The 27,338-nt window shown below is 43.8% G+C and overlaps 1 protein-coding gene across 1 annotated transcript in view; it reads left to right on the top strand.

Annotated features, from left to right (window-relative positions):
* Positions 1–6,393: 6,393 nt before the first annotated feature.
* The window catches only part of LOC117739412, a 33,755-nt gene continuing 12,810 nt past the window's right edge, over positions 6,394–27,338 (top strand). The window contains exons 1-6 of the mRNA XM_034545800.1: positions 6,394–6,760; positions 11,391–11,490; positions 14,990–15,145; positions 15,979–18,200; positions 24,224–25,385; positions 25,702–26,463. Of these exons, the coding sequence (XP_034401691.1) occupies positions 6,570–6,760; positions 11,391–11,490; positions 14,990–15,145; positions 15,979–18,200; positions 24,224–25,385; positions 25,702–26,463 (4,593 nt within the window). The 5' untranslated portion in view covers positions 6,394–6,569. The remainder of the gene's footprint in view (positions 6,761–11,390; positions 11,491–14,989; positions 15,146–15,978; positions 18,201–24,223; positions 25,386–25,701; positions 26,464–27,338) is intronic.

Below are 27,338 nucleotides of genomic sequence, written 5' to 3' on the forward strand. Positions count from 1 at the left end.
CATTTCATATCAAAGGTAGCCAGATATTTACGCATGTGGAAATTCAAACAACACGCTCTTCCCAAGAACACAATACAGTCACTGCACCCGTAAGGAACATACATACGCCCTTGCGACATCCTGCTTACTACCTCTCTCTTGCTGGTAATAAACTCTAGGAAGTCCCATACTACATTCCCCTGATTGGTTCACTTGTCAGGCTCTCTTTCCTTGAAAATACAGGAAATGAAACCGGCCGGTCACCAACGAAACAAAAAAAGAAAAAAAACACACAGAAAACAGTTCTTACATCACATCATTTTCTTCCTTTTTTTTCCTCACAAAATCAACGAGCGTGAGAATAGATTTACGGGCACAGCGGGCCTGTCTAAACGAACATGAAAGCCCAAAAGATGCTTCTAGCTCTAATCACTGTCATCCCAGGGCAGTGAGACACACTTTCAATCTACAACATCTGCAGCAAAGTTACTGTCAGCATGGTTTGCTCTTTCCAGTAAATTCTCTTGCAGTGTCTCCCTCTCTCTCGCTCAGAGTCCTAACCACTTTCTTTTTCTGTCTTTTTTTTTGCTGACAACCGCTCGTTCTATAGTGTTTCCTCTTGTGATCTGTGCTGTGGGGGAGAACCCCACACACGAAAAACACCTACGCACCACTGACCAGAATAAAGGCACCTCAGACCTTCCAAGTGCACCGTCAAACTGCAGCAGTGACAGGAAATCCTTCACGTTTGGCAGGCTGCCAGCTGCAATGGCACCTTATTGCGCAATCGGGCAATCAGAAGTAGAAGCCGTGGTGAGAGTGTGAGACGATGCGAAATGCCGGCGTGCTGCTCTGATAAAGCGCACGAGAGAACAGAGGAAGACAAAAACGTCCTCGTTTAAGCAACGCATCCTTTGAAACACACAGGGCCATTCACTTGCACGTAATAATCATAGTATAGCCGCCCTGTGATTGTAACCCATTCAATACATCTCTATTGTCCCTGGAGGGAAACCGGGCCACTAAAAAACAAAGGAAACATTGGGAGAAACTCCACTGTCGCAACTGCAGCATGTGCTAAAAATGCAAAGAAATCAAATAAAAAGTGTGCCGTTTGGACACCCATTCCAACTGATGTGGAATAGCAACAAAAAAAAATCAAAAACACGACCCAATGAATCAGAAACACTGCCAGTTATTAAACAACACGGCCGTTGGAAGCACTGTTGTCTGCCCGGTTGAGGAGAATGTAAAGCAGATATCCTGTTTTTATTTCGTTTTTTTATTTCTTCCTCTTATTCTTCGAAAACAGACAGCCTATAGTTCCCCTCTGCAGCAGCTCGTGCAGCCCCTGAGAATCACAACAGGAAACCCTTTGACTTGCCACAGAGGTAGGTTGACTGGCAAAAAATGCAAAAAGGAACACACCACACTAAAAAGAAAACACACACACACACACACACAGGTGTTTTTAGGCTGGAGAATGACTCAGCATTGTGACAGTTAATCAAATTCACAAAGGAGGACACCGGGTTCTGCTGCTGCCTATCAAGTGTGTTCATCACAAGGAAGTTGTCTTGAGTACACAATGGATGGCGCCAACGAGAATTTCCAGGGAAGTCAGCCACATCATTTGCATGCATAAGCTTCTACTCTTGACACTGAATAACTCCAGTGGAACAGTTTCCAGTTTCAACCTGCTCGGACCTTTGCAACCGCAGGAGGAGTTCATCAGACTGGATTAATATGAGTGCTTTTCACCAATTCCAGGGAGAGATCGATGAGTCATTACCATTTAAATTTAGAAGGCATTGTGTGGACTTAATCAACATCAACCGGATATTATATCCGATCCTTTTCTCAGAAATAATGACAAGCCTAAAAGTGAATCATTCTATGAGAAGGACATAGAGGGGAGAAAATACACAAAGGCAAAGGGACGAAGAAAGAAAAAGAATGCTTTTATAAGTCATTTATGCTCAGGACATTGTTATTTTATCAGTATGACACTCATTATTATTATTAGTAGTGTTATTGTCAGTTAAAATGACCATTAGAGGAATGAAAATAATGACAATAATCACAGTTGTAAACCTGATAGAAAACAGCAAATAAAGCAAACGATCGGAATGGGTTTTATAACTTAAAGCGTGCTATAGTATTACATTTTGGGATTGGGTCATGATTTTACATTTTTATATATTTTTTGTTTTTGTTTTATGTGTATTAAATGTGCATTCATTCCAGCAGGAATTGACAATCCGGTATACAATGTGTATGAACATAGAATTTAATCCAATATATCGAGCCCATTGGACTGCATACCTGATCCAGCTTTTTAAACGATATCAGAGCAAAAATAAAATACACTGTGAGCTCTTAAAATGATGTCCTATGATTATTAACAATCAACATACACTGGAGGTACATGACAGCACCCGGTTGTAGCTTTAACTCACACACACTTACACAAACACACAAACACACACACACACACACACACACACACACTCATATCAGGCTTTTTCCAATAGCGAAAATAAGCACAATGTATTAAAAAAGTACACACCGTTACAGCCATAACCTGAGGGGCTGAGCTGTGATTGTGATTCAACCTACTTGCAACAAAAGTCCGAGGTTGCACCACACATATGCAGAAAACCACACCTTTTCGGTTTCGAAAAAAAGGGACACATTGTACAGAGAACGTATGTGTCATGTATATCCGTATCAGTATCAGCTCATGTATGGTCTAGTTCTGCATCAAGGGGGTGGAAATAGAAAACTGTCAAATGCTTCCTTTTGCCGATGGTACTTTGACCTCACAGCTCCGTCTCTTTACCAACTAACGCTGCACACACAGTTCTGCACATTTCACACTCTTGTTGATGTGTGATGTGGCAAAACACCCATCCGTCCCTCTCAGGTGGATTTGGTCAAAGTGTTTTCTGCTTTCTCCGGTACAGTGTTAAATGTCCTGTAAGGTGTCGTGTTTCATGAGTACGTGTATTGAAAGTAAATCTCAGCCAATTTGTGTTACATGCACTATATTCAGAGAGAAAAAGCTTTACAAGATATCTATAAAAAAAAAAGGAGGAAAAGAAAGTAAAAGTAATTAATTTCAATTGAATACGTTTTCAAATGTGTGAATCCATACAAAGTATAGAATACAATGATTCTAGGTAAAATAAAAAAAAATGTTAAACACGTTTATACAGAACTTCCATTTAATACATTGCAATACATCCCGTGAATCGAAAGATAGCAGAGGTTGTCGACTGGCTCAGCAAATATTTACCATCTGGCAGCTGTAACTAATGAGCGTGAGATGACTGACTTTCTGTTTTATTTCAACGGAAAGAGGCCAGAGATAAACGGCAGAGTTATGTGTGTGTGTGTGTGTGTGTGTGTGTGTGTGCGTGTGTGTGTGTTTTACGAGGGTGACACATTCTGATGCCAAAGTTCACTTTTGGCTCCTAATAGCCGGTGGCTGATGTCAACAGGACAAGAGGTGCACACCTTCAATCGTATGTCAACAGGGCTGATCCCATAGTCATTAGCTTCAGTTTGACCTACGTGTTTGACTTTCGATTGCAGTTCTTTCTTTTTTTTTATTCAGCAGGCAAGGCCATATACATGGGTGTATATGGCTCTGGGGAACAGCACGAGATGGTGATGTCGCAGCAATCAGCTAAATGGGTCTAAAGGTTTAACATAAACATAATAAACGCCGGTTTATATATGACCACATTTGGTCCGCTCAGGACACATAAAGTAGCTATATTCATCCATTCTCAGACAGACAGCGCGGTGAGAGGGGTTGATACGGCTCTCATTATCTTCGGCCATTAAATTCCTGCAGCCCCCACCCAACAATCACTCCACGCCAGGAAAAGGTTCGTCACCTTAGACCTCTCAAAACCCGGCAAAGGCCACGTTAAGTGTGTAGCATCCCTCTTGCCCACGTTAGCGGAGGGAGCTCGACAAAAAGCTCAGAAAAACACCGAGCAACTAAATGAGCCCACAGCAGAAACAAGGCAGCAGCGCATGCAGACATACTGGTGCTAGGCATTTGTTCTACTTCACGCTCCGGGGACGGATTCCAACGGTGCGAGTCGTATAACTCTACGCCCAAAACTCACTTAACCAGCAGGGCACGGAGGAGCCCGGCGTCAGGCTTGCATGTGTGGGAAATGACTTTGTCCCCACCTGGTGGATAATTTGTGTTACTGCACTCGTAGTAAAGGCTTCTACATGGTCCACAGTTGTCCACTTAGACTTGTGATTTCCTATGAATAGGAACATGTATATGGTCTGATTGATTCTTTTTTTCAAAACAAAGTAAGAACAGTTTTTTTATATGGAGTTAATACCAATAGTGATCATGTGTGTTCATTTAATTTAATTAGTTTTACAGTTACCAGAGGAAATTGTCAAATGGACCAGGTGGACCAGCCTCATAGTTAACAGACATAGGAAGACAAATATCAATTTTTCTCATCAATTTCTCCACCAGAGAGAAGATAAGTGCATTTTAAACGTTTACTGTACATGTTTACTGTAGTGTTCGGCTATATTGTTAGATCTCAGGGCCCTCTGATAAAATCGTTTTGAGACGATACATTCCTTAGTCGTGTATAATCACATTACCAAGCAGCAAGCCATGAGAACATGTAAAATGCCTGCTTACAAACACTAATGTGTACTGTACATGCTCAGTTAGTGGGGAGGCAGCGGTTAGTGAGGGGCCCAGCAACTATGCATCCAGCCAAAGGCCAGCCATGTGTAAGGATCTGCCTTTTCTAAATACTTTGGTACAGTTATTCGATTTTGGTTTGGGTTATATTGTTGACCCTTCATGGAAAATGAGATCATTCCGTGTCCCTGGAGGCTGCTGCAGGGGAACTCCAGCACAATGACTTCACTTTATTGCCCTTACTATAGGGTTTGTCTACTCACGAGTGGGTGGCTGCTATTAAAGTAAAGCAATAAAAGGCAAATTTAGTGTTTGATTATCGAAAGGATAACATTTTACAATATCACGTGTGTTGTGAGTGAAATCATAACTTTTAGGGGGGGGGGGATTTTTCCTCGTTTTTTTTTTTTTTGTTACAGCAAAATGTTGACAGTCATGGCAGTAATTGATATGAGTCACTGAGAGTGTGTGTGTGAGGGGAGAGGGGGGGGGGACTCATTGCATCAGTATGCTCATATCCTTATTAAACAAGTTGCACACACTGGAACTTTACAAGTGACGCGTGCGTGGCGCCACCGTGAGGCACGTGCGTGAACGTGCGCGCGTGCCCGTGGTTCTGTGATCAGGTTGCAAATTGCCCAGCGACCACAAGACGTCGCCGCTCATCCACTGTGGAGGTGTTCATGAGGAGATAGTATATTACTCTGTGTGCATTGCTCATTACAATACAAATGATGGATCTAATCCGTTACCAGCGCGTGTGGTTTACCAGCCTCCACGGACCACGGCGCGTGACACGAGGTCCTGGAGACGCCTCCAGCAGCAGGAACTGGCAGCACAGACCCGGGGCGGAGCGCTTCGTCGGGTGACGGAGTCGCTGTTGACACATCGTGTCACACAGAGGGCGCCACCACCGTGCAAACGTGCACGCAAACTTCTGTACCTGCGCAGGCGCGCGCGGTTCAGATGCGACGGTGGTCTTGGTCCGAGCAAGGACGCAGGAAAGCAGGGTGGTAGACTTGGCCCCCTAAGTAACGCCCCTGGACGGATTCCATACCTGACCTATGAAATACTGGGATATCGGAAAAGTTGGGACATCGTATCGTAAAGACAGAGAGTGCCAATACGAAATAAAACCATGCAACCCGGCATCTATACCAATATGACCCATTAGATTTAAATGTACTCTTTTCGATTTTCTTTTGTATTCCGTAAAGATCAAGATAGTCTTTTGATATTATTCTAATTATATAGTATTATATAATATAAATGATTATTATGTGTATGTACAAACGCTATAATTTGTGGTAATCATAGGCCTATCTGTAATGCTGCACGTTCATTCCAAATAGTGTCTGCATCATATATATATATATATGTCCTTCCTTGGTCCGCCGACCTTTATCAAGATGGAGAGACACATATTCCATACCTGAACCTGCCTGGAAGATAGAACACACACAGGAACATCTTATCATAGCGACAGACTACCAATACGAACTATAACATTGTGTGCAACTTGGAGAACTCCGGCATCGAACACCCACATCCACTAGGAGGCACACATGAATGTACACATTTGTAATGATTCATTCATTCATTGCGTAACGCTTTAGTGGACCGAGAGCGATCGGAAGGGTGTTATTGAAGGCTGCCTGGGATCTGGGTGTTGCTCTTTATGGGCGTGTCGCAACACCTGAGCTCTGCATCCTGCACCGAACATGAGGCAGCGGGAGCAGCTGTTCTCTGTCAACAAGTGCCATCTGCGGCAGCTTTTAATGAGCCGATCGTCGTCGGGCTAAGCGCTTTTGTTTTTTTTTTGGTTGGAGGGGTTCTCGCGCATCAGTCCTGCTCTGCCTCACGGGGAAACGTCACGTTGGCGTGTGCGGGAGAGATGGCCAAGACCACATCCAGGAGGACTCTGAAAAGTTTGTTCTCCAGGAGCGAAGTCAGCCTGGCCGAGTCGGCGGAGAAGAACACGAAGGAGGATGAGAAAACCAAGTTTAGGTTCTTGAAGTTCAATAAAAAGACAAAGCGTGACCCTGCCCCGGTGAAGGGGGCTAATGAGATCCAGCAAACACTCAGGTATGCTTCCGACTCCTTAGAGACCCACCTTAGGGCTAAGTGGACTCAGCGCAGGGTCTTTATTGTTGTGCACTGTGCGTCTGGGGTGAAGTTGAGGACTTTTTGGATTGATGCTTCTCTCAGTTGAGCCTCCTACATGCTTTTTGTTGAATGGGATCAGCCCCTTGTGAGTTACCTGCATATCTCATCATACAGCTGGCTGTCCAGCAGCTGGTGTGGACATTTAGCAGGCAATAAAGTATTTAATGACGTTAATGGTAACTGAAAAGGAATATATTTCCTGCACCATGCCAAATCTATTTCCTTAGAATTAGCGTGAATTTGAAGATGAATGAGTTAATGGAGCTTTAGATAGCCCATTAGGGCATTTCTGTCTAGACAGGACTGTTAAAAGGGGGAGGGGAGATATGTGAAATCCATAATATTCCAGTCCATTCTTTCAACCATGATGCAATTGTGCAAAAGTGCAAATGGAGTATATTGGGACATTAAACCTCCTTCAGTTCTCCAAAAGCTTGCAGAATCCTTCAGGGACATGCAGAAAATGGGTTTGTGAACCTTTTTCTTGCATCAACTGGTGGGAAAGAAAAGCTTCCCAACAATATGTTTTTGTTCGTCTGTGGCATAGCTAAAAACAGCAGAAGAGAAATAACCAAAGACCCCACTTGCATGCTATAGATTAAAAAATAACATGTGAGGAATAGTCAGACGGTCTCTTTGAGGTTGAAAGGGAAGAGGGTGTGGCGGAGTTTGAGTGAGGTGAATGGCACCGCCTGTCTCCTTATTTCATAATTTGAGGGTACCAGTAGGAACTGTTTCTCTGATCACGTTATTCAAAGCTGAACAACCGATTGATTTGGTTTATCGTGCAAATCAAGTGAAAATACTACTATCTTCTGGTTTAAAAGGCTTCTATGATATTACAATGTCAATATATTTGCCTTTTGGACTGCTAGTTGGTTGGAACAAGGAACTTTGGCTTTGAGCAACTGTAGTGAACATTTTAAACTATTTTCTGACATTTTAAAGACCAAATATTTGAAGATAAACCGCAGATTAATTGAAAATTAAAATAATAATTTATTGCAGCACTAATCTTATGGAAAAGACTGTTACCTGCTAACAGTTAAAGTTCAAGAAATAAGAAAAAGATGCAACATATCAAACAGAATCCTTCAAAAATATTAGTCATTGATGCTGAAGGTAGGCTATTTTACAGCTGCGCTATGAAGTCATTATTGTAAACCGAGCTTGAAGCAAAATGACCACAAAGAACAAAACAACCAACAATAGACTAAGAGTCTCTGGACAACTATGACAAAGGGGCACAACTGCCATAAAGAGACACAACATGACTAGAAAGAGACTCAAAATTATACAAAGAGACTCAATATTACTACAAAGAAACACAAAGCGACTACAAAGACACTCACAGTTATACAAAGAGACTCAATATTACTACAAAGAAACACAAAGCGACTACAAAGACACTCACAGTTATACAAAGAGACTCAATATTACTACAGAGAGACACAAAGAGACTCAACTACTACAAAGATGCTCAGACTGACTAACAAGAGACACAAAGATGCTCAAAATGACTGCAAAGAAGGTAGCGAAACAATCGCACACAAAAATAACCACAGTAATAAATACAGAGTGACACAAAACAACCACAAATTGACCAGAAGGAGACACATGCACACAGAGAGGTGCGTAACAGAGGCTCAACAAGCCAGAAGTCCCCGTGTCTCGCTCGCTTGTGTTTACACGGGAGACGACGACGACGACGGGCTGACACTGCGAGGACCGCCTTTGCACACAAGAGATGCACCCGGGGGGGAGGAGGGATGGGGGGGAGAGGGTTACGCCTAACAGTGCACACATTCAGTTCAAAATAACACTAAGGACAAGCTTAATGTTTAATACACATGTTCAGTACATCAGCCTCTCAGCCCCCGATTGTTGATCATAATCACAGCTACTATGGTCCATTGTTCGTTAAGTTGTTCGTTAAGGACTTAGTTATAATCCATGTCCGGGGTCTTATCTGGCAAATACTTGAGGGTATCAGGGTGTAATACATCTTGTAGTTATTTAGTTTGTTTTTGACTCCCGTGGCATTTCAGAGCGTTCAAGGTGATGTCAAAGTCGTGATGGACTCGTTTTGACACCCCGCTGTGTGAGGAAGTTCTCAAGTTGCCCTTTTCAAACATGTCACACACACACCCTGAGTTCTGCCGAAGGCTCGTCGGGCTTCCGAGTGGAGTTGTGGAGCAAAAGAGGTACCGGGTAGAGAAACCTGCTGCTCCACATGCCGGCTGCATTGTCGTGGGATTACATACACTATCGTTGTGCCAGGGATACAGTTGCAACATCTCAGTCACAGTTGAAGCTCAGATGTCTTAAATACCTGACATTGCTGAGAACAATTTGGGTCACACTGAGTCACCGTATCGTTGAACCTGTTATCTTCTCCAGAGAAATACTTGAACATCCTCAAACATGTTTATTGAGGCAGAGTGAACTAATATTGTGTCCACGTATTAGACTAATGCAGTGCAATACCATACGGCTTCATCTGCAAGTAGTAAATTGGTGACACTGCTGTCAGGTTAGTGTTTTATCTGTTCCATTGTTAAATGGGGGTATTGACTCTCAACGACACGGCAGACTTGGCCTGACTTGCATCAACAAAGGGATAGTGTGGTTTCTTTTGAAGAGGGGATGTATGACGTACGTATCAATACATGGCTTTGCTCCTGTCTGTTCATCCAAACTGTCCTCTACTGGAGGTAACGGTGTTGAATTCAGCTAACTATCTGGCACGATGACCTGCAGAGTAAGAGGCAGCATCAATCGGCCTTTTTTGCTGTCTCCATTCAAAGCGAAATGAGTGTGATGATGAGTCCCGACGTCAGTTCAACATGCTCTTAACTACATCCCCTTTGAGGCAATAGCACTTGTGTGATGATGGTAGAGCGTGTGGGGAAACTGCAGTGAAGCCCCCGACGGATGACGGAGACATTGCGATGCTGAAAAGCTTTTGAATTTAGTCGCATTAAAGCACGATTTTTAAAATGCCATTGTTTGGCTAAGCAGTCATGTAACTATAACACAGAGGAGGGTGGCCTAAGGTCATCGTCCTCAGGTCCTGGTTACACATGTTTTACAGCCTTGGTTGTGGCAACATGCCTCGCCGTGCACACAAAGGTTAACGACGACTGCCGGGGGAATCAACTTGGCTTCCTCAAAGTAATTTTAACTTTTCATATCTCAGTTAGAAGTCACCGGAGAGGATTTTTAAACGGTTATTTGTAGTTTGTGGCGAGGTCAATGAGAAGATGGATACCGGCCTTGTCTGGCCAGTAAATATGAAGCTGGAGCTAGTAGTCAGGTTAGGTTAGCTTAGCTTAGCTTAGCTTAAAGACCGGAAATGGGGAAGCAGCTGGCATGGCCGAAGATAACACACGTGCACCAACCAGAACCACGTTTCAGAGGTGCTGGGAGGATGCACATTTGTTATATTAGCACCCCTGTTTCCAATCGTTATGCTAAGCTAACCAGCTGCTGACTCCAGCTGCGTATTTACCGCGCAGACTTGTTGCAAATGAGCGTATTCCCACAACCGTTGAATAGTTCTTGTTGGATGACCGAGATGGTGCCAACCGGTCTACAGATGCCAATGTGTAAGTTTCACTGCTGGAGGCCTCACTTTAGTCTCTCTCTCTCTCTCTCTCTCTCTCTCTCTCTCTCTCTCTCTCTCTCTCTCTCTCTCTCTCCCTCTCTCTCTCTCTCTCTCTCTCTGGCTCATTCATATGCAAACAAACATCCCCACATTTTACTGCACGGCCAGTGAGAAAGTAAAGAAGGCATTCACATCCTGTTGAACTTCATCCAAAACGAGATTCCTTTTCCAGAAAGTGTGTTTGTGTTGCGAGTTCACAGAGTGAAAGGCGTTGCAGGTCACACGCCATCTCTCTCGACGTCTTTCCTTGAGGTCTGTCCGGTTGTCTATTTGCAAGTGTGTCATATTATATACATATTATTATTCCATCTGGTGATCAGCTGTCACTTCCATGTTCCCGCTCCTTGGTGTTCATGTTTGCTGTCGCGGACTCGTGATCAGTGGTCGGAGTGTTTGCTCATCCAGTTGTACAAAGAATAAAAACGCCTTTGGTTTTTTTTTTTTCATTTGTTTGACATGATGACAGCGTAAGCTGATGATTATTGATGGAGCCGGTCTGTTGACTGAAGCTATGAATGTAATTATCTTCATTAGAAAAAAAAATAACTCTGAAATAATTAACTCAATCCACATTGCATAATTACCCTGTGCTCTATATGAATGTCATCTTTAAGAAACACCAACTCACTCTCTGCTCAGCCGGTTCCATTCAACATTCCCGAAGCAATGATTCACAACTTTATTTTGCTAAACAGCATATTTTCTTTTTAAAAGCCACTGCTCACAGTGCTGCATAAACAGGGTGACATATATGTATATGACCTGATGAAACTGTGGCCTCCCACGGTGTATTGTGGTGCGCTTAGAATCATCCTGAATTTGTCATAAAAGGTCAGTCAGTAGACTTTACCAATTTCACATGTTTAACTGTGTGCCCCTCAGTGCTGCTGAGCCCAGTGATCTGGAGGACCTGGAGGTCTTGGATGACATCATCTCAGCGGGCAACACGAGTTCTAACTATGGCACCACATCCAGGTCAAAGGTCAGTCAAGCCGTTTGCCTCATTGACCCCTTTTCACAGGTAGTTGTTCGTGTGTGTGTGTGTGTGTGTGTGTTACATGCCTCATGCCCACAAGGCTTTACTTGTGCATTTAAAATAGCATCATCCGGGTTGGAACCTGATATGGGTAATTATAGCTTTGGGTGACAAGATTGCCTTTTGGTTTTAAAAGTGAAACCGATGAGTTTTTACACTCTTTGTTTAACTTTGAGTTTCACAGATCCACATATTTCAGTTATGTGACGGTGAACATTTTAGAAATGTCCTATTTTCAAGTAGTTATTCTTAATGGCGTGGAAGATGTGTCACACACACACACAGCATTCGTCTGCGGGGAATGTTTTTATTTTGGGCATTTAAAATCCAAAATCCAGTATGTATTTTACCCAACAGGCAGGCGGGTACCGCTTGTATACATTTTTAGTAATACAATTTGTCGCGCCTGATCAGAGGCTGTTTTAAGGAAGGCCTTCCTAGGCCTTCCTGGGGGAGGGGTGTAGCTGCAGGTGGGAAAAGGCAATAATAAAGACACCGTCAGCTCCATGAGTTTTTTGCAGTACAAAATAGTTTCAATCATCCTCTGGATCAGCATTCATTTAAACAATATGGCCTGTAACTACACGGGATCATTATGGCCACAATTATAAGCAATAAAAATATGTCAGTCTGGGTTCGTCAACCAAAAGTCAGTAACCAGTTTTAAAAACGTACCACTTTGCTCTGCCCTGAAACGTCCGCATTTAATACATTAAATGTGGACGTTATCAGTTCACGTTGTGTGGTTTCTACAATTAAAATTCCAAAGGGGCAATAAATATTTATTATTATTTTTTTACTGCACTGTATACATTTAGAATATGTCTTTTGCACAAAATGTTCGCCCGATTTGACCGATCCACTAAGGTTTTGACACAAACATATTTCATGACTGTGTTCTAGATATTAAGACGGGACAAACATTTTACTCCGAATTACAAATAAAAAAAACATCTGAAAGCTTCCTTTCATATTTTTGTATTCATATCTGTGTTTTGCTCCTGTAGATATAGCAGAACAGGCCTATAGGTTTTCTCTCTCTGACGGACTGCTTTCCACCAATACAGTTTGTAGATTCTCCCTCCGGGTCTCCAAACAGATTTGTTTTTAAATAGCAACAGTCTGTGATCGTTCCATACTCTCTGTCTGCAATTGTATGGTTAACTTGTATCTCCATCACTCTGGTCTTGTTTCCCATGTTTGCCCGCAGGAGTTAAACAGGAGAAATGCACCGAATAGTTTTGATTCCCTCCAGAAGAGGGCGCCAGTGCGTTACCAAACGGCAGCGTAGTTGTGGTCGAGATCAATTGTGATCGGACTGCTTTTGTAGCCGAGACCTGCAGGACAGATTGTGTGACAGGGGTCATGTCAAGGGGCTCGGGTCACGTAGAGTCATTTCATTACATTACATTACATTACATTACATTACATGTCATTTAGCTCACGCTTTTATCCAAAGTGACTTACACCATGTTGTAGAGGCTCAAACCTTAACCAACTTTAAGGCTTGAGCCACTAGTTGGGCGAATTGGGAGAACATGTCTAGACGCGCGGGGAATTGAACTGCCAACCCCCAGATTGAAAGACGGACCTGCTAACCATTGACCCAAAGTCGCCCTGAGTCACTCGCATTAAGGGTGGGGGTGGGGGTGGGGGGGGGGGGGGGGGGGGGGGGGGGGGTGGGGGTACACTTTGCAACGACAAAGGTCTGCAAGAATCGAGCAGGACTGGATCGAGGATCATTGGGGTGAAAAGCCTCACTTCGCTACTGCCATCCCTTAATTGATGCATCGAACACCTTGGGGATGAACTCAAACGCACCATCGGTGGAAGAAAAAGAGCCCCTCATTGGTCCTTTTGTTTGGCCGCAAGATGCAGCGATGGTCCCCCGTGACGACGATAAGGACTGCTGCAGTGACATTGTGTGCTTATGTCACCAGTAATAATTAAGTTTCCACTCCTTCTTGATTGGAGTGTGCTTATGTTGCATCCTGACGATTGTGCTTTCTTTCTTGGCATCTTGCCAATCTTTGCCGAAGTAACTTGTCCTGACAATTATGAGAAAATGGTCAATGTCAATAAAGCTGTGTAACAGTAGTTTGTGATTTTATTTTGTAAAGGAAAGGGGTTTACTTATTTACAGGGTAAAAACAGAAGGATTTTTATTCTCATTTAATAATGAAAAAAAACAAAGCCTGTCAGATTTTTGTTTGGTATTTTTATGTTTTTACTTGATCCGCATTTGACTGTTTGCCCATATAGTTTAATATTTCATTAAATTCTTCAAATATCTCCTCTCAAACATTGAATTGAATTGAGAAACACAATGTTTCTGATAGAAGTAAAAAACAATATGACACTGTGATTTAAATAAATATATAATAAAAAGGCTTTTTAATCATATCTGGTTTAGTTGAAGAGGCGTCCAACACATTCCGAGTCTCTGCTTTCAATCACAGGTGAAAGAAGTTTGACAGGCACACCCAGTGAAGCAATCTGTCTGATGGCCGTGACCGACAGCCTCGTGCTCCATTGTCCCTCGTCATCGTGCGCTCTCCAGAAGGGCGTCGCCATCTATCTTTTTGTAATCAGTGTTTTCCTGAAGCGGCACGCTTGGGCATCTTCTTTTCGAATATCTAACAAAGGAAAATGTCGGTCATAACTAGGCGCGTCAAGATGTAAAGAATAAAAACGTATCTCAATGATGTAGACAAACCATTTTTGTAACACTCAAAATCCATGTGCTCAAACTAGGTGGTCACATTAATTTGGTGATGAACTGACACTCACTGTAGTCTATCTGTTGGTTCTAGGCTGTGTTACAGTATACTGGATTACTTGGAAAAGGACAGGAGGTTACTACCACCTGCAGTAGATCGTGTTCTAGTCTTTTATTGAGTTTCAGGGTGGAGCAGCTTCACTTGGAATGAAGTTAAGGTATCAACTCTTGTCAGGTGGAAGGAAAAATATTTATTGTGCAATATCCTCATTCTTTCCACTGAAAGAGGCAGTGTTTGACGTTTCTAACTAACTCTTGCCAAGGGTTGAAATTGTTGTTATGTTTTGTTCCAGTTTATATAGTAATCAATACAATTCTTAATCACAAATATACTGTTTTGTGTTAAGGCATTATGTATGTATATATATATATATATACATACACACACATACATATGTATGTATATATATATATGTGTGTGTATATATATGTATGTATGTGTATATATATGTATGTATGTGTATATATATATGTATATATATGTATATATATATATGTGTATATATATATATATATATATATATATATATATATATATATATATATATATATATATGCATTTAAAAACGTGTCATGTTTATTGTCTTGCATTTTGCATTGTCTGACTCCCTCTCCCCCTGTTTCACCCTCCATCTCCATCCCTCCATCTTGCCCTCCTCCTCTCAGGGCAAAGAATTCAGCTACTCAGAGTTGGACCTCCGTAAGCCGAAGAGGTTTGCCAGCTTCTCCTTTGGCTTTAAAACGAAGAAGAGGAATGATCAAGGGAATATCTCCCAGAGCACCATTGGCCTTAATGGCACCGGCATTAAAGAGCAAGAGGAGGTAACCCACGTTTCCCTGAGTGTAGTTTTCATATTCTTGTGCGGCAAATCATTTTTGTGTCACTTATTAAATGTGGTTGGTCAACTGTCGATATAGCTATGATCTGTCTGTCTGATGTTTCATAGCACCAGTTTGTGCCTCTCATCATCAATATATTTGTGGAAGAACCAATGTGGGGTTAAGCCTCTTTTTTTTCTTTCTTTTTCTGAACCATACACCCAATAATATTCCATATAAGTCATTAAAATGATTTTTAAGAACTCAAAAAAAGATGGTAGTAAGAAATGACATATTAAAATAAAAAATAAAAAAATATATATATATATATATAGTGCCCCTAATCTGCAGCTCCCTTTGGCTTTCACAGAGCTTTTATAGGGAGTTACTGTTTTAGTGTGCAGTCACAATAAGCAGCTGTTATCAGTAAAAATAAAGCTCTAAAAACGAACGGTACACAACCTGCTGAGCAACAAACAGTAGATAAATACAGTTAGCAACCAGCGGGTGAACGTAGTGGAACATGTTGCAGCTAAACAGCTGGAATTTCTCCAAAGAGATCATAGAGATAATTTATTTTAAAGATGGAGCTCAAGGCAAATCAGTTTGGACTTATAATTTCGAAGATGCCAAAAAACTATAATAAAGCAACTGTTGGCTAATCAACCGTAAGAGCCAATGAAAAGTGGCCCCTTCCTGAAATTAGCCAAAAGCAGACGTTATGATGGACATGATGCCCTGTGGTTCCATTGTCACGATAAAAACAACAGAGGTACACACTGAGGCTAACTCCTCCACAGCTACAAATTCATATTCTGTATATGATCTTTTTCTAGACTCCTCCCAACCACCGTCAGAACATTTTCTGCATGCCTCAACCAGAGCTGGAGGCCATCGATACATTTGACATCTCTTCTCCTCCCGCCGTGGCCACAAACCAGTCAGAATCATATTTGCCTTTTCTGAATCAATCGCAGTCATCCTACGCCGTGAGCGCCCAACCGGAGGCGCCGGAGCGTCTGAAGAACGGCTCCAATCTGTTTGACGTGCATGCGGAGCCACTGAAGGCGCCGATTGCCGCCATCCCTGAGCTGCAGCTGGATAATCCAGAATCATCAGAGGAGAAAGGGGATGGTGATGATGACTTCGCTCCATCTGCCTCCGCGACTTGTGCAGAAACCAGCCCTGCTGCCGACAACCCGACCGTCCCCAGCCTTCCAGCCAGCCGACCTCCGCCCGCTCTCGACACCTCGGATCGCACAGCAGCAGTCGTTAACTCTGTCGCCGCAAGCGCCGGTCCGTGTGATAATGACACTCTCACAAACACCGAAATCTCCCACACTGGATCCACCAGAGTCACGTTATCATCGCACCATCAAGCCGACGACGGTCAAAATGGTGAACTCTCCCGAGCAAGTGCCGGCTCCAAAAAAGACGGCGCAGTCGCACAGTCGACCGCCGTTCCTCACGCCGATCTCGACTCAGACTCTGCGTCTGTCCATCCAGAAGTCTCAATTTCTCGCACTGAGAGATCTGCTCCCGTAACCGGCGGCGGCGCTGAGAAAGGTGCAGTTTATGGGGCGTTGTATGAGTCGCTTTTCCCCCAGAACTTTAACTCGGGGGTAATGTCGTACCCCTCAAACCCGCCACCTCACATCATTACCGAGATAAGGCATCTCGACAGCAAATCTGAACCGGTCATGGTTAAAACCCTTAATGAACGTTACACAGAACCAGTTCCGTACTCGGAGCCGACCCGCTGCCTCTCGGAGGTGAAATCGGACAGTTTTAGCCTCATTCAGGACAATGTCAGGTCAGTGCCCGCAGTTCAAAGCTCTGCCCCTCCCGTCTCTGAGTATGTAACATCCCAAGGGGGAGACACTCGGGTTACTCACTCCAAACGGAGAGCAATCCTAGTCAAAGAGTTAGTCACAGACGAGGCGAGCACCGACCCCATCTATCCCTCTCTCGTGCCTGAAAAAATGAGTGCAGCGAAGGGTCTCGAGGTGAGAATCGAAACAATGGAGACTTTTTTTTCTCCCTCCGGACAGGCCGACTGGGCTGATGGGCCTTTAAGTCCGGCATATCTGAATCTGAGCGTCGGATCGGATGACAGCAGCGCGGCGGAGATCTACTACAGTGCTGAAGAGGACAACGAAGGGGGAAGCGGGAAGGAAGAGATGCACACGGTGGATGAAAGGGTCGAAAGTTGCGTGGTTGACGGGGGGAGAGAGGAGTGTCCACAGCAGGCGGAGGTTGCAGAAAGAGGGATAAGAAAGAGAAAAGAGGGAGAATTTATGGTGGTAATTATTGAAAGGCAGAACGAGGAAGTCATAATAGCCAATGAAGAAGAGAAAGAGGACGTCAATAACCAAGGAGGTCAGAGGTCAGGGACTCCAGTGCAGGAGACTGAAACGTCTGATTTTCTTGTTGGCACCGATGCAGAGAGTCGTGAGAAAGAAGTAGCAACCGCGGTGTTGCCACAGGTTGGAGATAAGAGGGCGGAGGAGTTACCTGCCACACCGGTTCAGCAGGTGGGCAAGCCGGCGGTATGCGACTTCGCTCCACCCTCCAGTGAGTCGCAGGGAGAGGGGGAGGGGTCGGACGGTAACTTGACCGACGAGTTGGAAACGGAAGACCACCCTAATGGAGAGGCGGCGCTCCCAATCCAGGAGGCACAATACCTGGCCCACATGCACACTGCTTCCAGCAGCACGGGAGACAAGCTCACACCCAGACCGAGTGTGTCAGTAGAGCAAGTTTCACCGGCAGCAGAGGCAGCCCGAACAGGCGAAGCGAGCCCAGACGCCACAGAAACCGGCAGTGACACCGCAGTCACGGCCACTTCCATTACGCTGCAATCAGACGCCACAGAGGTTGAACACAATAGGGCGGCGAGTACAAAGTGGGTGGATACAGTTACTCAAAGCGCAGAGAGAACCGCGACGGCGCAAGAACAGGCAGCAGCCAACGCGGACACGAGCCTTCCCGATCCGGAGGCTGAGGGGACACCATCAGACAGACATCCGTCAGAAGCGCAACCCGACCCGAATCAGGGGTAAGTGGAGAGTCTTTGTCTTCCTTGAGAAAAGATAGCTCGACTCAAATGATATATGTGATTGAACAAGTTGGATCTGACAGGCTTCAACGTGACATTAATGGCTCGCCGTCGGGTGAAGTTCAAGTTGAGGGGTCATTGAGGGGAAAGGGGCGGCGGCGGGGGGAGAGCTCCCTTACAGGCTGATTGCTGTCCTTCACTCAAATTGCAGCTCTTTAGCTTATTGTGCTGGAATGTGCAACATGGAGCCCGAGGGCGATGTTTGACACAGAAGTGATCGTTGATTTCCTCGCGCTGTCAATCGGTGTACTTGATGCACTTTTTTAAATGAGGAACCTTAACTTTCTCACCTGATCCGAGCCGCCATCCGACGGCTCCAAATTTCCTCTGATGAAAAAAAGAAAAAAAGGATTGTTTACCAACAGAGCCGTCTACCTGTGCAGTTTCAAACACACCCTTTTTTTATCAATGCACCACATGTCAAGTAATAGTGGGTTGTCACTGTCGCAAACCTTCGGTTGACTACCGGACCACCGGTCACGATCCACGGGCGGTGTGACTCGTGGTCTTTCCATTTGTTCAGCCTTGAGCTACCACTTGGTGCGATAAGGGGCAACAACGCAGTCCCTTCACGGTCACTAGTTCCCACCCATTCCCAAAGTGGAGCCTTCTTTCTTCGTTTTAATCAATTAACCAGTCAGGTCATAAATATCCAAAAGTAGAGGAGGAAATGCACATCTCAAGTACCGGAGAAGGTGACGTCTTCAAGTAGCTTGTTTTCCCTGGCCAAACATTTTTGACAATCGACTTATCGATTCAACTATCCGTTTCAGCTCTAATCCCAATATGGATAAACCCTGCGTACCTCCACGTTGCACTTGAAAACCATGAAAACAACATGAATTCAAGCCACCCACGTCCGCTGGTGTCTTCATGAAGAAACAAACTACGGTTTACAGACCAATGGGTGATTCTTAAAGAGTAGATTTTTGGTAAAAGTACCACATATATAATGTACTGTAATGTTAAGCAGTCAGTATACATATTTTTAGGCCCGTATTGCCCCAGCAATATTAACTGTCTCCCCCGGCAGAATGCGAGGGGCTTCATGCGCTCAGAGTCTGTCATGCTAACAATTTTCTTTTCTTTTTTTTTTCCTGGGGGTATGACGGGAGCATAGCCACACGATTCTCCCACGTGAGTCAACGTCAGAGTAGATGTTTACAGCTTACTCGTAACATCCCGACACCTGTAGCACTGAGTCTCATGACCACTGGGTCTCATGGCCGCTGGGTCTCATGGCCGCTGGGTCTCATGGCCGCTGGGTCTCATAGCAGAATGTTGGCGACAGCGCAGTATCTGAAGCTCGCCTGTTGATTCAAACATTTGAATTCCCAGGAACACGTGCCTTGTGTTGTTGTTCATAGGCACGTGTCTTCTTGATGCTACTGGTTTGTTTGGTGTGTATCACAAGTTTGGTGCTCGAGTCAGTATTTATTTATTTTTAACACAAGATGGCAGCAGAGATGTGTCTTTTACTTGTGTGGACTGGGTAGGGAAGTAAGGTGCATCAGAACAAGCCTCTTATTTGTCGATGTTTTGTCAATAGACAAATAAAAACTAAACCCACAAATCCTAACATATAAAACAAATAAAAAAAATGCCATTTTCCCCTGTGGTAAAAATGGAAAGGACATATTTTGTGAAGGTACATGCAGGTTAAGTGAAGGTGAAATATACACACAGCGTGAAGGCAAATAGTGTAAGTATGAATATGAACAAAGAAAGAGTTGTTTTACTGCTGCAGGTGTTCTCAATACATTGTGTTGTGTGCACCTGTGTGCGTGTGAATTAGTATGCTTTCTCGATAACATGCCGGCTAATTCGCAGACTTAAAACAACACAGTTTGTGGTGAACAAAGCTGCCGATGCTTCTTGAAAGATGAGGCCAGCCCCACCTCTCTGGTTCATCTACAGTGTTGTCACAGGGAGTAACGCCGGGCAACCACACGAGAAATGTGGTGACACCGGCATAAAAAGATGTGGAGAAATACTTTGGCATTGGAGCCATTCATTTATTATTCTTGGTGCGTCTTTTTCTTTCTCCACACTAATCCAACAATCTGCTAAGATCTGAAGCCAGTGGAGCCAGTTTGTGGGCATTTAGTCAGAACTCTGCACTGGCAGCTTTATTCTTTTATCTTCCTTTCATATGTGACAGCTTACTAGAAACACAAGTGGAATGACAAACTTGTCAAAATGTCTCTGTTATTATTCACGCAATTAAAGATCTTAGGCCGATAGTCCATCTGAGTCCCTTTTTGTAGAGGCTATGTGTGTAATTACACCATTTCACAATAATCGTACCAGCAAAGATATGCCATTATCCTCCAACACCCTGTAAACTGTGTAAAATCAGTATAATTCCCTTTTTTAATGTTAAATACATATGACGTCCAATGCTTATGTTGTCAATCAAGTTTTGTTTACTTAGCACATTTCATACGACATGAGTACACTCAATTAGTCATAATGATTACGTTGAACCGCGGGGCAATGGGGAATGTTTGCAGTTACCTTATGAACACAGCGGTGACTGATGAGCTCAGCGGAGCTGCAGGTCTTGTTGGTGTTTGACAGCCGCACGGCTGGAAGAAATCACAAGTCACACTACCGTCGAGCATTCTCTATTCCCCCTATAGAAATGTTGAGAGGAGGGCGGCTAACCTGAAACACACATTCCACTCATAGATTAACAGAGAGAAATCATACACATACAGACTTGAGAACAAAAAAGAAGAAGAAAAAAAATTAGTTTTCAATCTTTTATCATGGAGGGAAGCACATTTCGCCTGCATGCGTTCCACTTGCTTGACTTCATCTAATGGCACAGAACTCTAAATGGCAAGAGTTAAAAAAAATCAAAGTTAACAAAGGCTTTTGGGATTTGCGGCAATGTTTCCTGTGTATTTTTGCACTAGACCAAAAATATTCAAAGCATCCAGCCTGCATGACATTCTCTGGCTAAGATTCCTGGACAGGGTGCAGGGTTTTGCTACTATTGTTTTGCATCTTATAGGCTTGGCCTAGTGTGTGTGTGGCTGTGAAGAGGACTTACACATTAACCCGAGAAATGACATGGAGGAAGATGTTATTCTTTCATCCGCAGAGCTGCTAATTATATACCGCGCTCAAGCGTAATTATGTGGGACGTTTAACTTTGATGTGCGCCGCTCGCATTCTAAAGTGTCACTCTGTGTGCTAGGACATGTGGACTCAGGCACATGACTTGGAACATGGGTCTATTGACAGAATGACCCTGTGCATAAAACTTAATATGCTTATGTACAGACTGCCTGTCTCCCTGAGGCTCGTGTTGCCAGGTGGCATGTATACAATTTGCATCTTAGAATGCAGAGTCTGCGAGGAGCTTCAGGATTGCTGCTTGAACTTGCGGGTGCCCTCAGGTACAGGTGTGGTTCTGTGGTTTGAGCAGCAATGTGCTAAGCATGTTTGTGGGAGGGGGGGGGGGGCACCAGTTATTGAAACAGTCAAAGACAAGAAGGTTAACATGCAAATAAAACTTTTTAGTGTATGATGTATTCATAATTAGATATTGTTAGAGGTATTTACTGTAATTAAATTAATCCTAACACACATCCTTATTTTGCATAGCGAACGTACTTCCCTTAAGCCAAAACAATTATCTTTACCTAAGCCTATAACCTAAGCCTATAAGTTATGTAATCACATTAACGTTATGGTGCTTAAGTAAACTTACAAACAAAATCAACCTGTGTTGGAAGTTTATTTTGAAGAGACTTTTGAAAAGACATGTATGTTTACGGTGAACCTTTATTTTGAAAAGACACACTGTGTGTACATTACAATATCTGCCAGCGATAATTTGTATTTTCGAGAGTTTAGCAACGACGAGTAGCTGCCTTTAGGTTGAACACTGATTAACCTTCAGACAAGTTTAACTGCACTCTGCTTTGTGGCTTAGTTCCCATTTGTTATGTCGATCCAGTGTTCATAATGGTCCACTATGACCGTTCAGCTGGATGTGCAAACCAACAGAGATACAGAGAGTGACTCATTTACTTATGTGGTCAGTGTGTGGAGACACTGTGAGTCTGTTTAGGGCCACTGATACCCAAATGTTTTGCAGCCATGCATTTAATGATGCTTTGCATTGCAATGCATTGAGAGAGAAAAAATATACGGATATTTCTGCATATTTTTCATGTAAAATAAACATGTAGTTCTTAATTTGTGTCTAAAAGCACTTTTCATACAATTGTCCATCTTTCTGTTGCAATATTCAAGTGACTATGTGGCAAGAGAATTAAGAAATACTTGTGACCTTTTTAGTTTTTTTTGTCTTCCTTTTGTTAAGTAGCATCACATTCTTTAAAGCAACTCGCTGAGGAAATTATACTCTCATGACCTTTAAATAATCTACCTCGGGCATTTTAACCTTTTACTGGTGGTGAATCACACAGTCTGTTAAAACAGGACCAAACCGTTTGCCATTTTAACTACTTATAATCTTTTTTAGTTGTGAATCCAAAAAGGTTAAATGATTCACCCAACTCAGAAAGTTTGATTAATGATCGCTTTTTGACATTCAAGGTTATGCAAATTTTGATTTGGCAAAGAATACGGTTTGTGATTGTGGTTGTGTGCACGCAATCATGCCCATCCTTCCACTTTCAAGTCTCCACATGTCAATGGACATTCCAGTTTGCTTTTTTAAATTCAGATCTTTTGCTTCTGGATAAGCATGGTATAATATATATTATTCAGAATTATGTTTTAGTATTGCACTTTTAAACAGTTGGGGGACTTATGAGAGACATTAACAAATAAATGATCTAATTTGAACCAGCGGAGGCCAAGAAATTCCAAACTTGTGTCAAACTCAGGTGGCGCCGTCCAGTTTGGAAAAGTGAGGCTAATGCAGAAGTATATGAGAAAACTTCTCACTTGACTTATTACCACAATAAACATGAGTCTCAATCGCTCATTTAAAGTCTTCTTCAATACAGCATGATGTTCATTTAGTAAATTATGGTCCTTTTAGAGTCAAATAGACGATAAAGCAAGGTATGCTTTAGGGGCGGGGCTACCTTGTGCCTGACTTTAACTCTGTTTCTAATTCATGAAAGTTAATTGTAACATTTTGGTTGGCTACACATGTCTTGTTCAGCGTTCGGTTGCAACATAAATTCACCCTCTTGTGTCCCTTCTGGTTCCAAAAAAACAAGATGCCGACGGTCTAACTTGAGGCTTCAGAACCACAGTCCACAAACCAATGAGTGGCGTTGACTAAATCGTCTTCTTTCCTACAGTCTGTGGTCAAACTCTTCAGACTGCCGAGTGCCCACTTTATATTTAGTTTTTAACACAGACACAACATAATATTAACAGTATCTTCACGGCAACTTTTTTACCATATGCATTCATTAATGTAAATACCCAGCATATCTCTCTCATAATCAAGCCTTACACACACGCACCTATGCAGCATCTCCGTTCCTGTCTGATGCCAAGTGGCTGTTGGTATTTTAAAGTGTAGGCATCTTTGCTGGCCAAGTGTGTGTTGAATGACACTTGCACACAGGAAAAGAAAACACACACACACGTCAAATCGTTTGATTAGCACAGTTCATGTGTTGTAAATGTAGTTTGGACTTGCAGCGTTTCACTTTTGCACACGATCCTCTTTGTTGTTTTTTACGACCGTGTGTGCAGAATAAAGTTAATCCAGCTGAACTGTTGCGTCATTTATTTGCGTGTAACTATGCAATCCAAGCTCGAGTTTCTTTAAGAAATTCCAATTCCTTCAACCATGTCTCAAATGCAACTCGCTTTGTTCGATTTGCATTGTTGACTCTGCGTGACCAACACACCCTGAAGGCACCGCGGTACTCGACACACAGTCAACGTTCAGACTCTCGCTCTGTCTTTTTTTTCTTCTCCATTTTTGTCATCTTTGTCTTTTTTTTGTCTTCCTCCAGCTCCCTGACAGCATCAAGGACGCAGCCCACAGCAGCTTCAGAAGGCTTTGCTTCAGTAGATCAGCCGCCTCAAGTCGAGAAGGGATCGGTTGACGAGATGAATTCGGGTTACAGCACCCTAAGCACCAAATTGTCCATAAAGAATTCCTCCCCCCCTAAAGAGGATGAAAGCAAATATCGTTTCCGTAAGGTATCTCTGATCAATGAGGCCACTGAGGTCAGCCAGGATAAAGTAGACTTCAGCCAAGATGGCACCGCTGTCCCCGAATCAAATGGGACAGATGAAAGCCCGGACTACAGATGGAGAAATAGATTTGAGGGTGTTTCTCAGTATAGAATATACAACACAGAGAGTTCCTCCTTTTCTGATTCTCTGAGTTACAACAAATCTGACTCCTACTCCGGTCCCCCCTCCTCCTCCTCCTCCTCCTCCTCCGGTACCCACTCCTCCTCCTCCTCCTCCTCTGCTCTCCCTGATTCTACAGCAGACAAACACCTTAGCAACTCCTCCTCCTCCTATCCAGAGGAACACGTTGCCATTGGAAACAGGCTGAGTGACATGACCAAAGTTTCTCTGAGCTATGAGAGCGAGCCAGTGGGAGCACCAAAAGATGAGTGGAGGAGGAGTTTGCTGGAGTGGGAGGAGCCTGCTGCACCTGCAGGTGAAAGAGAGGCAGAGGCAGAGGTAGAGGCAGAGGCAGAGAGGTTTGAGTCAGGCTTGGACTCACACCGGCTCCCTTTGTCCGGCATCTCCTCGGCACAGAGCTACGACGCCATCGACACCTTTGAAGGCGGCGGCGACGACGACTCGTCCTGTTTTACTGGATTGTTCAAGGCCACACTCGTGGATCTGGTCTCCGAGCCTGCAGCTCCTTCCTCTACTCCCCCGGACTCTCCCGACGCAGACTGCCCCATCCAGTTTGACATGGACAGCCTGGTGGACACGCTGAAGAACATGGGACCCTCCCTGAGGCCCAGGAGCCTGCGTGGGGCTCCTCCGGTCATGGGGTACTCACTGCCTCCAATTGTCGAGGATGCTTCCAGCCCCGTCACCTCCAACACCCCTGCCGAGTCCCTCAAGGGACTTTACACTCTGCCTGTTGACCTGGGCCTGAAGAGGAGCTCCCTCAGAGAAACTCCACTGGAACTGATGATGAAGCAGGTACAGTCAGACACAAGTTCAGTAAAGTACCTTTGCTTAGTGAAAAGCTTTGTATCTTTCAAAATAAAAGTGAAAGTATGCTTACATTCCTCAAAAAAGTGAAATGTTATTTTCTTCCTTTTTGCAGGAGGACATAACTGTATTAGTTGTATGATTCTCTTATATTTAGTCACATATCCCTCTGTGGTTTATCCATTTTTTCTATGTGCTGCATGACTAGATACCTTTTCTAAGGCCATTATTGACAACATTTGAGTTTAGTTTGTTTTTACACCTCGGGTGGATCCACCCTGTAACTCATTGATCTGCTCACCAGAATCAGGAGCAGCAGCAGCAGCCCGGAACAAGAGGCCTGAACTTGCCCCAGCGATCGTCTGTTGCCAACAGTTTACTGAGAAGATCCTCTGACTCTTCTGCCGAGGAATTAAAATCCCCAGTGATGAATGGAAACGGACCTCTTCCGTCTTACAGCCCTGGCTCCCGCCTGGACAACAGCGTCCTCTTCAGAAGCCACAGGTCAGCATCCACAGATCAGACCTCTGAAAACGGACAGACCTATCGCCCGCTCTTCCGCGCCAGCTCGCTCCCCGATAAGGGGTCTTCAAAAGATCGCATGAGTTCGGGTAAGAAGGAGCTCGGTGAACCGGGGAGTGGAACAGATATGGCGGGGTTCCGCTTTGACCGCTTCTCCTTCCTTTTGAACTCCGCCCCCTCCCCGTCGAGCTCCTTGACCGGAATAGAAAGCTCCAACTCTCGTATCAGTCGGCCTCCGGCGCAGGCCGTCAGCACGCCGCCATCCACCAGCAGTCCCACACACCTCCTCAACCCCACCATAGACCTCCAGAGGCCGCTCATCTCCACAGACTCCGCTGTTAATATGTTCAGCCCGACGATGGGGATTGGTGCTGGGCCACCATCCCTCCCCATCCTGCAGAGGAGTTTCAGTAATGAGGGCCCCGTGGGAGTCCAGCAGATTTCATTGTTCAACAGTCGGCTTGGAGGGTCTCAGTTCCAGAGCCAAGAACATGAGCCTGAGAAGAATTTAGAGTCAAAATACAGAGCCTTCCCTGATGCTTATGTGAGTATTACTACTACTGTTTATTTAGTTTTAGTATTGCTTGGATGACATTTCAATATATAACAATTCAGTCATAATGAGATAAAGTTAAATGAGCTGCAAAAGCATGATGTTGCTAAGGAACAGGTGGATCTTTATTGTTCGTAGAATTCATTTTATATCAAAGCATATATGATCATTTTCTTTTCTGCACCCCGAGGGAAAGTTAAGTGGAAGAATGTAGTAGAAAGGGACGTTTTCTTGATTTTTCTCCTTTTTTGTTTAACAAAAGAGAAATGCAAACCTTCGGCGGTCAGTTCAAGGCGGGGTGCAGCGTGGAATGGTGGCTACACGCGTACATTCTGCCTTTTGCACAATATCATTATGCTGGCAGCTCTTCGCCTCACTCGAAGATCTATTCTCCACCGGACATTAAAAAGTGGAAGTGACTTGTTCCAGAAAAAGACATTAGTGAATCAGTGGCGCCTTTTTTGCAAAAAAAAATAAAAATAAAAAAAGGAAAATGTATTAATTTGAATCCAAAGCATAATGTCACAGCTGAGCATCACAAAATCACTCCGATAAAAGGGGGTGTACTCAGGAGTGCTTTCAGACATGTGTGCACTTGTTTAACTCATGGATGAAAGCATTCACAAGGGCATAACTGATTCAGACACGTCTTAAATGATTTTTATTGTCGAGAGGCAGAGCGTCTACTCCGTTGTCTCGTCTGTCTCTTTCTGTCAATCGAACTGTGGCTCCCACTCCCACTTTTCGGTTGTTCTTCCCATTTCACGCCTCTGCAAAGAAAACACAAAATGTCACACTCCCACATTTCATACTCGTCTGTTATAAATCACGAGTGTAGCTATGCCAACAGTTATGAAAGACGGAAA

This window comes from Cyclopterus lumpus, chromosome 11 (genome assembly GCF_009769545.1).
Source record: "Cyclopterus lumpus isolate fCycLum1 chromosome 11, fCycLum1.pri, whole genome shotgun sequence".
Lineage (NCBI taxonomy): Eukaryota > Metazoa > Chordata > Actinopteri > Perciformes > Cyclopteridae > Cyclopterus > Cyclopterus lumpus.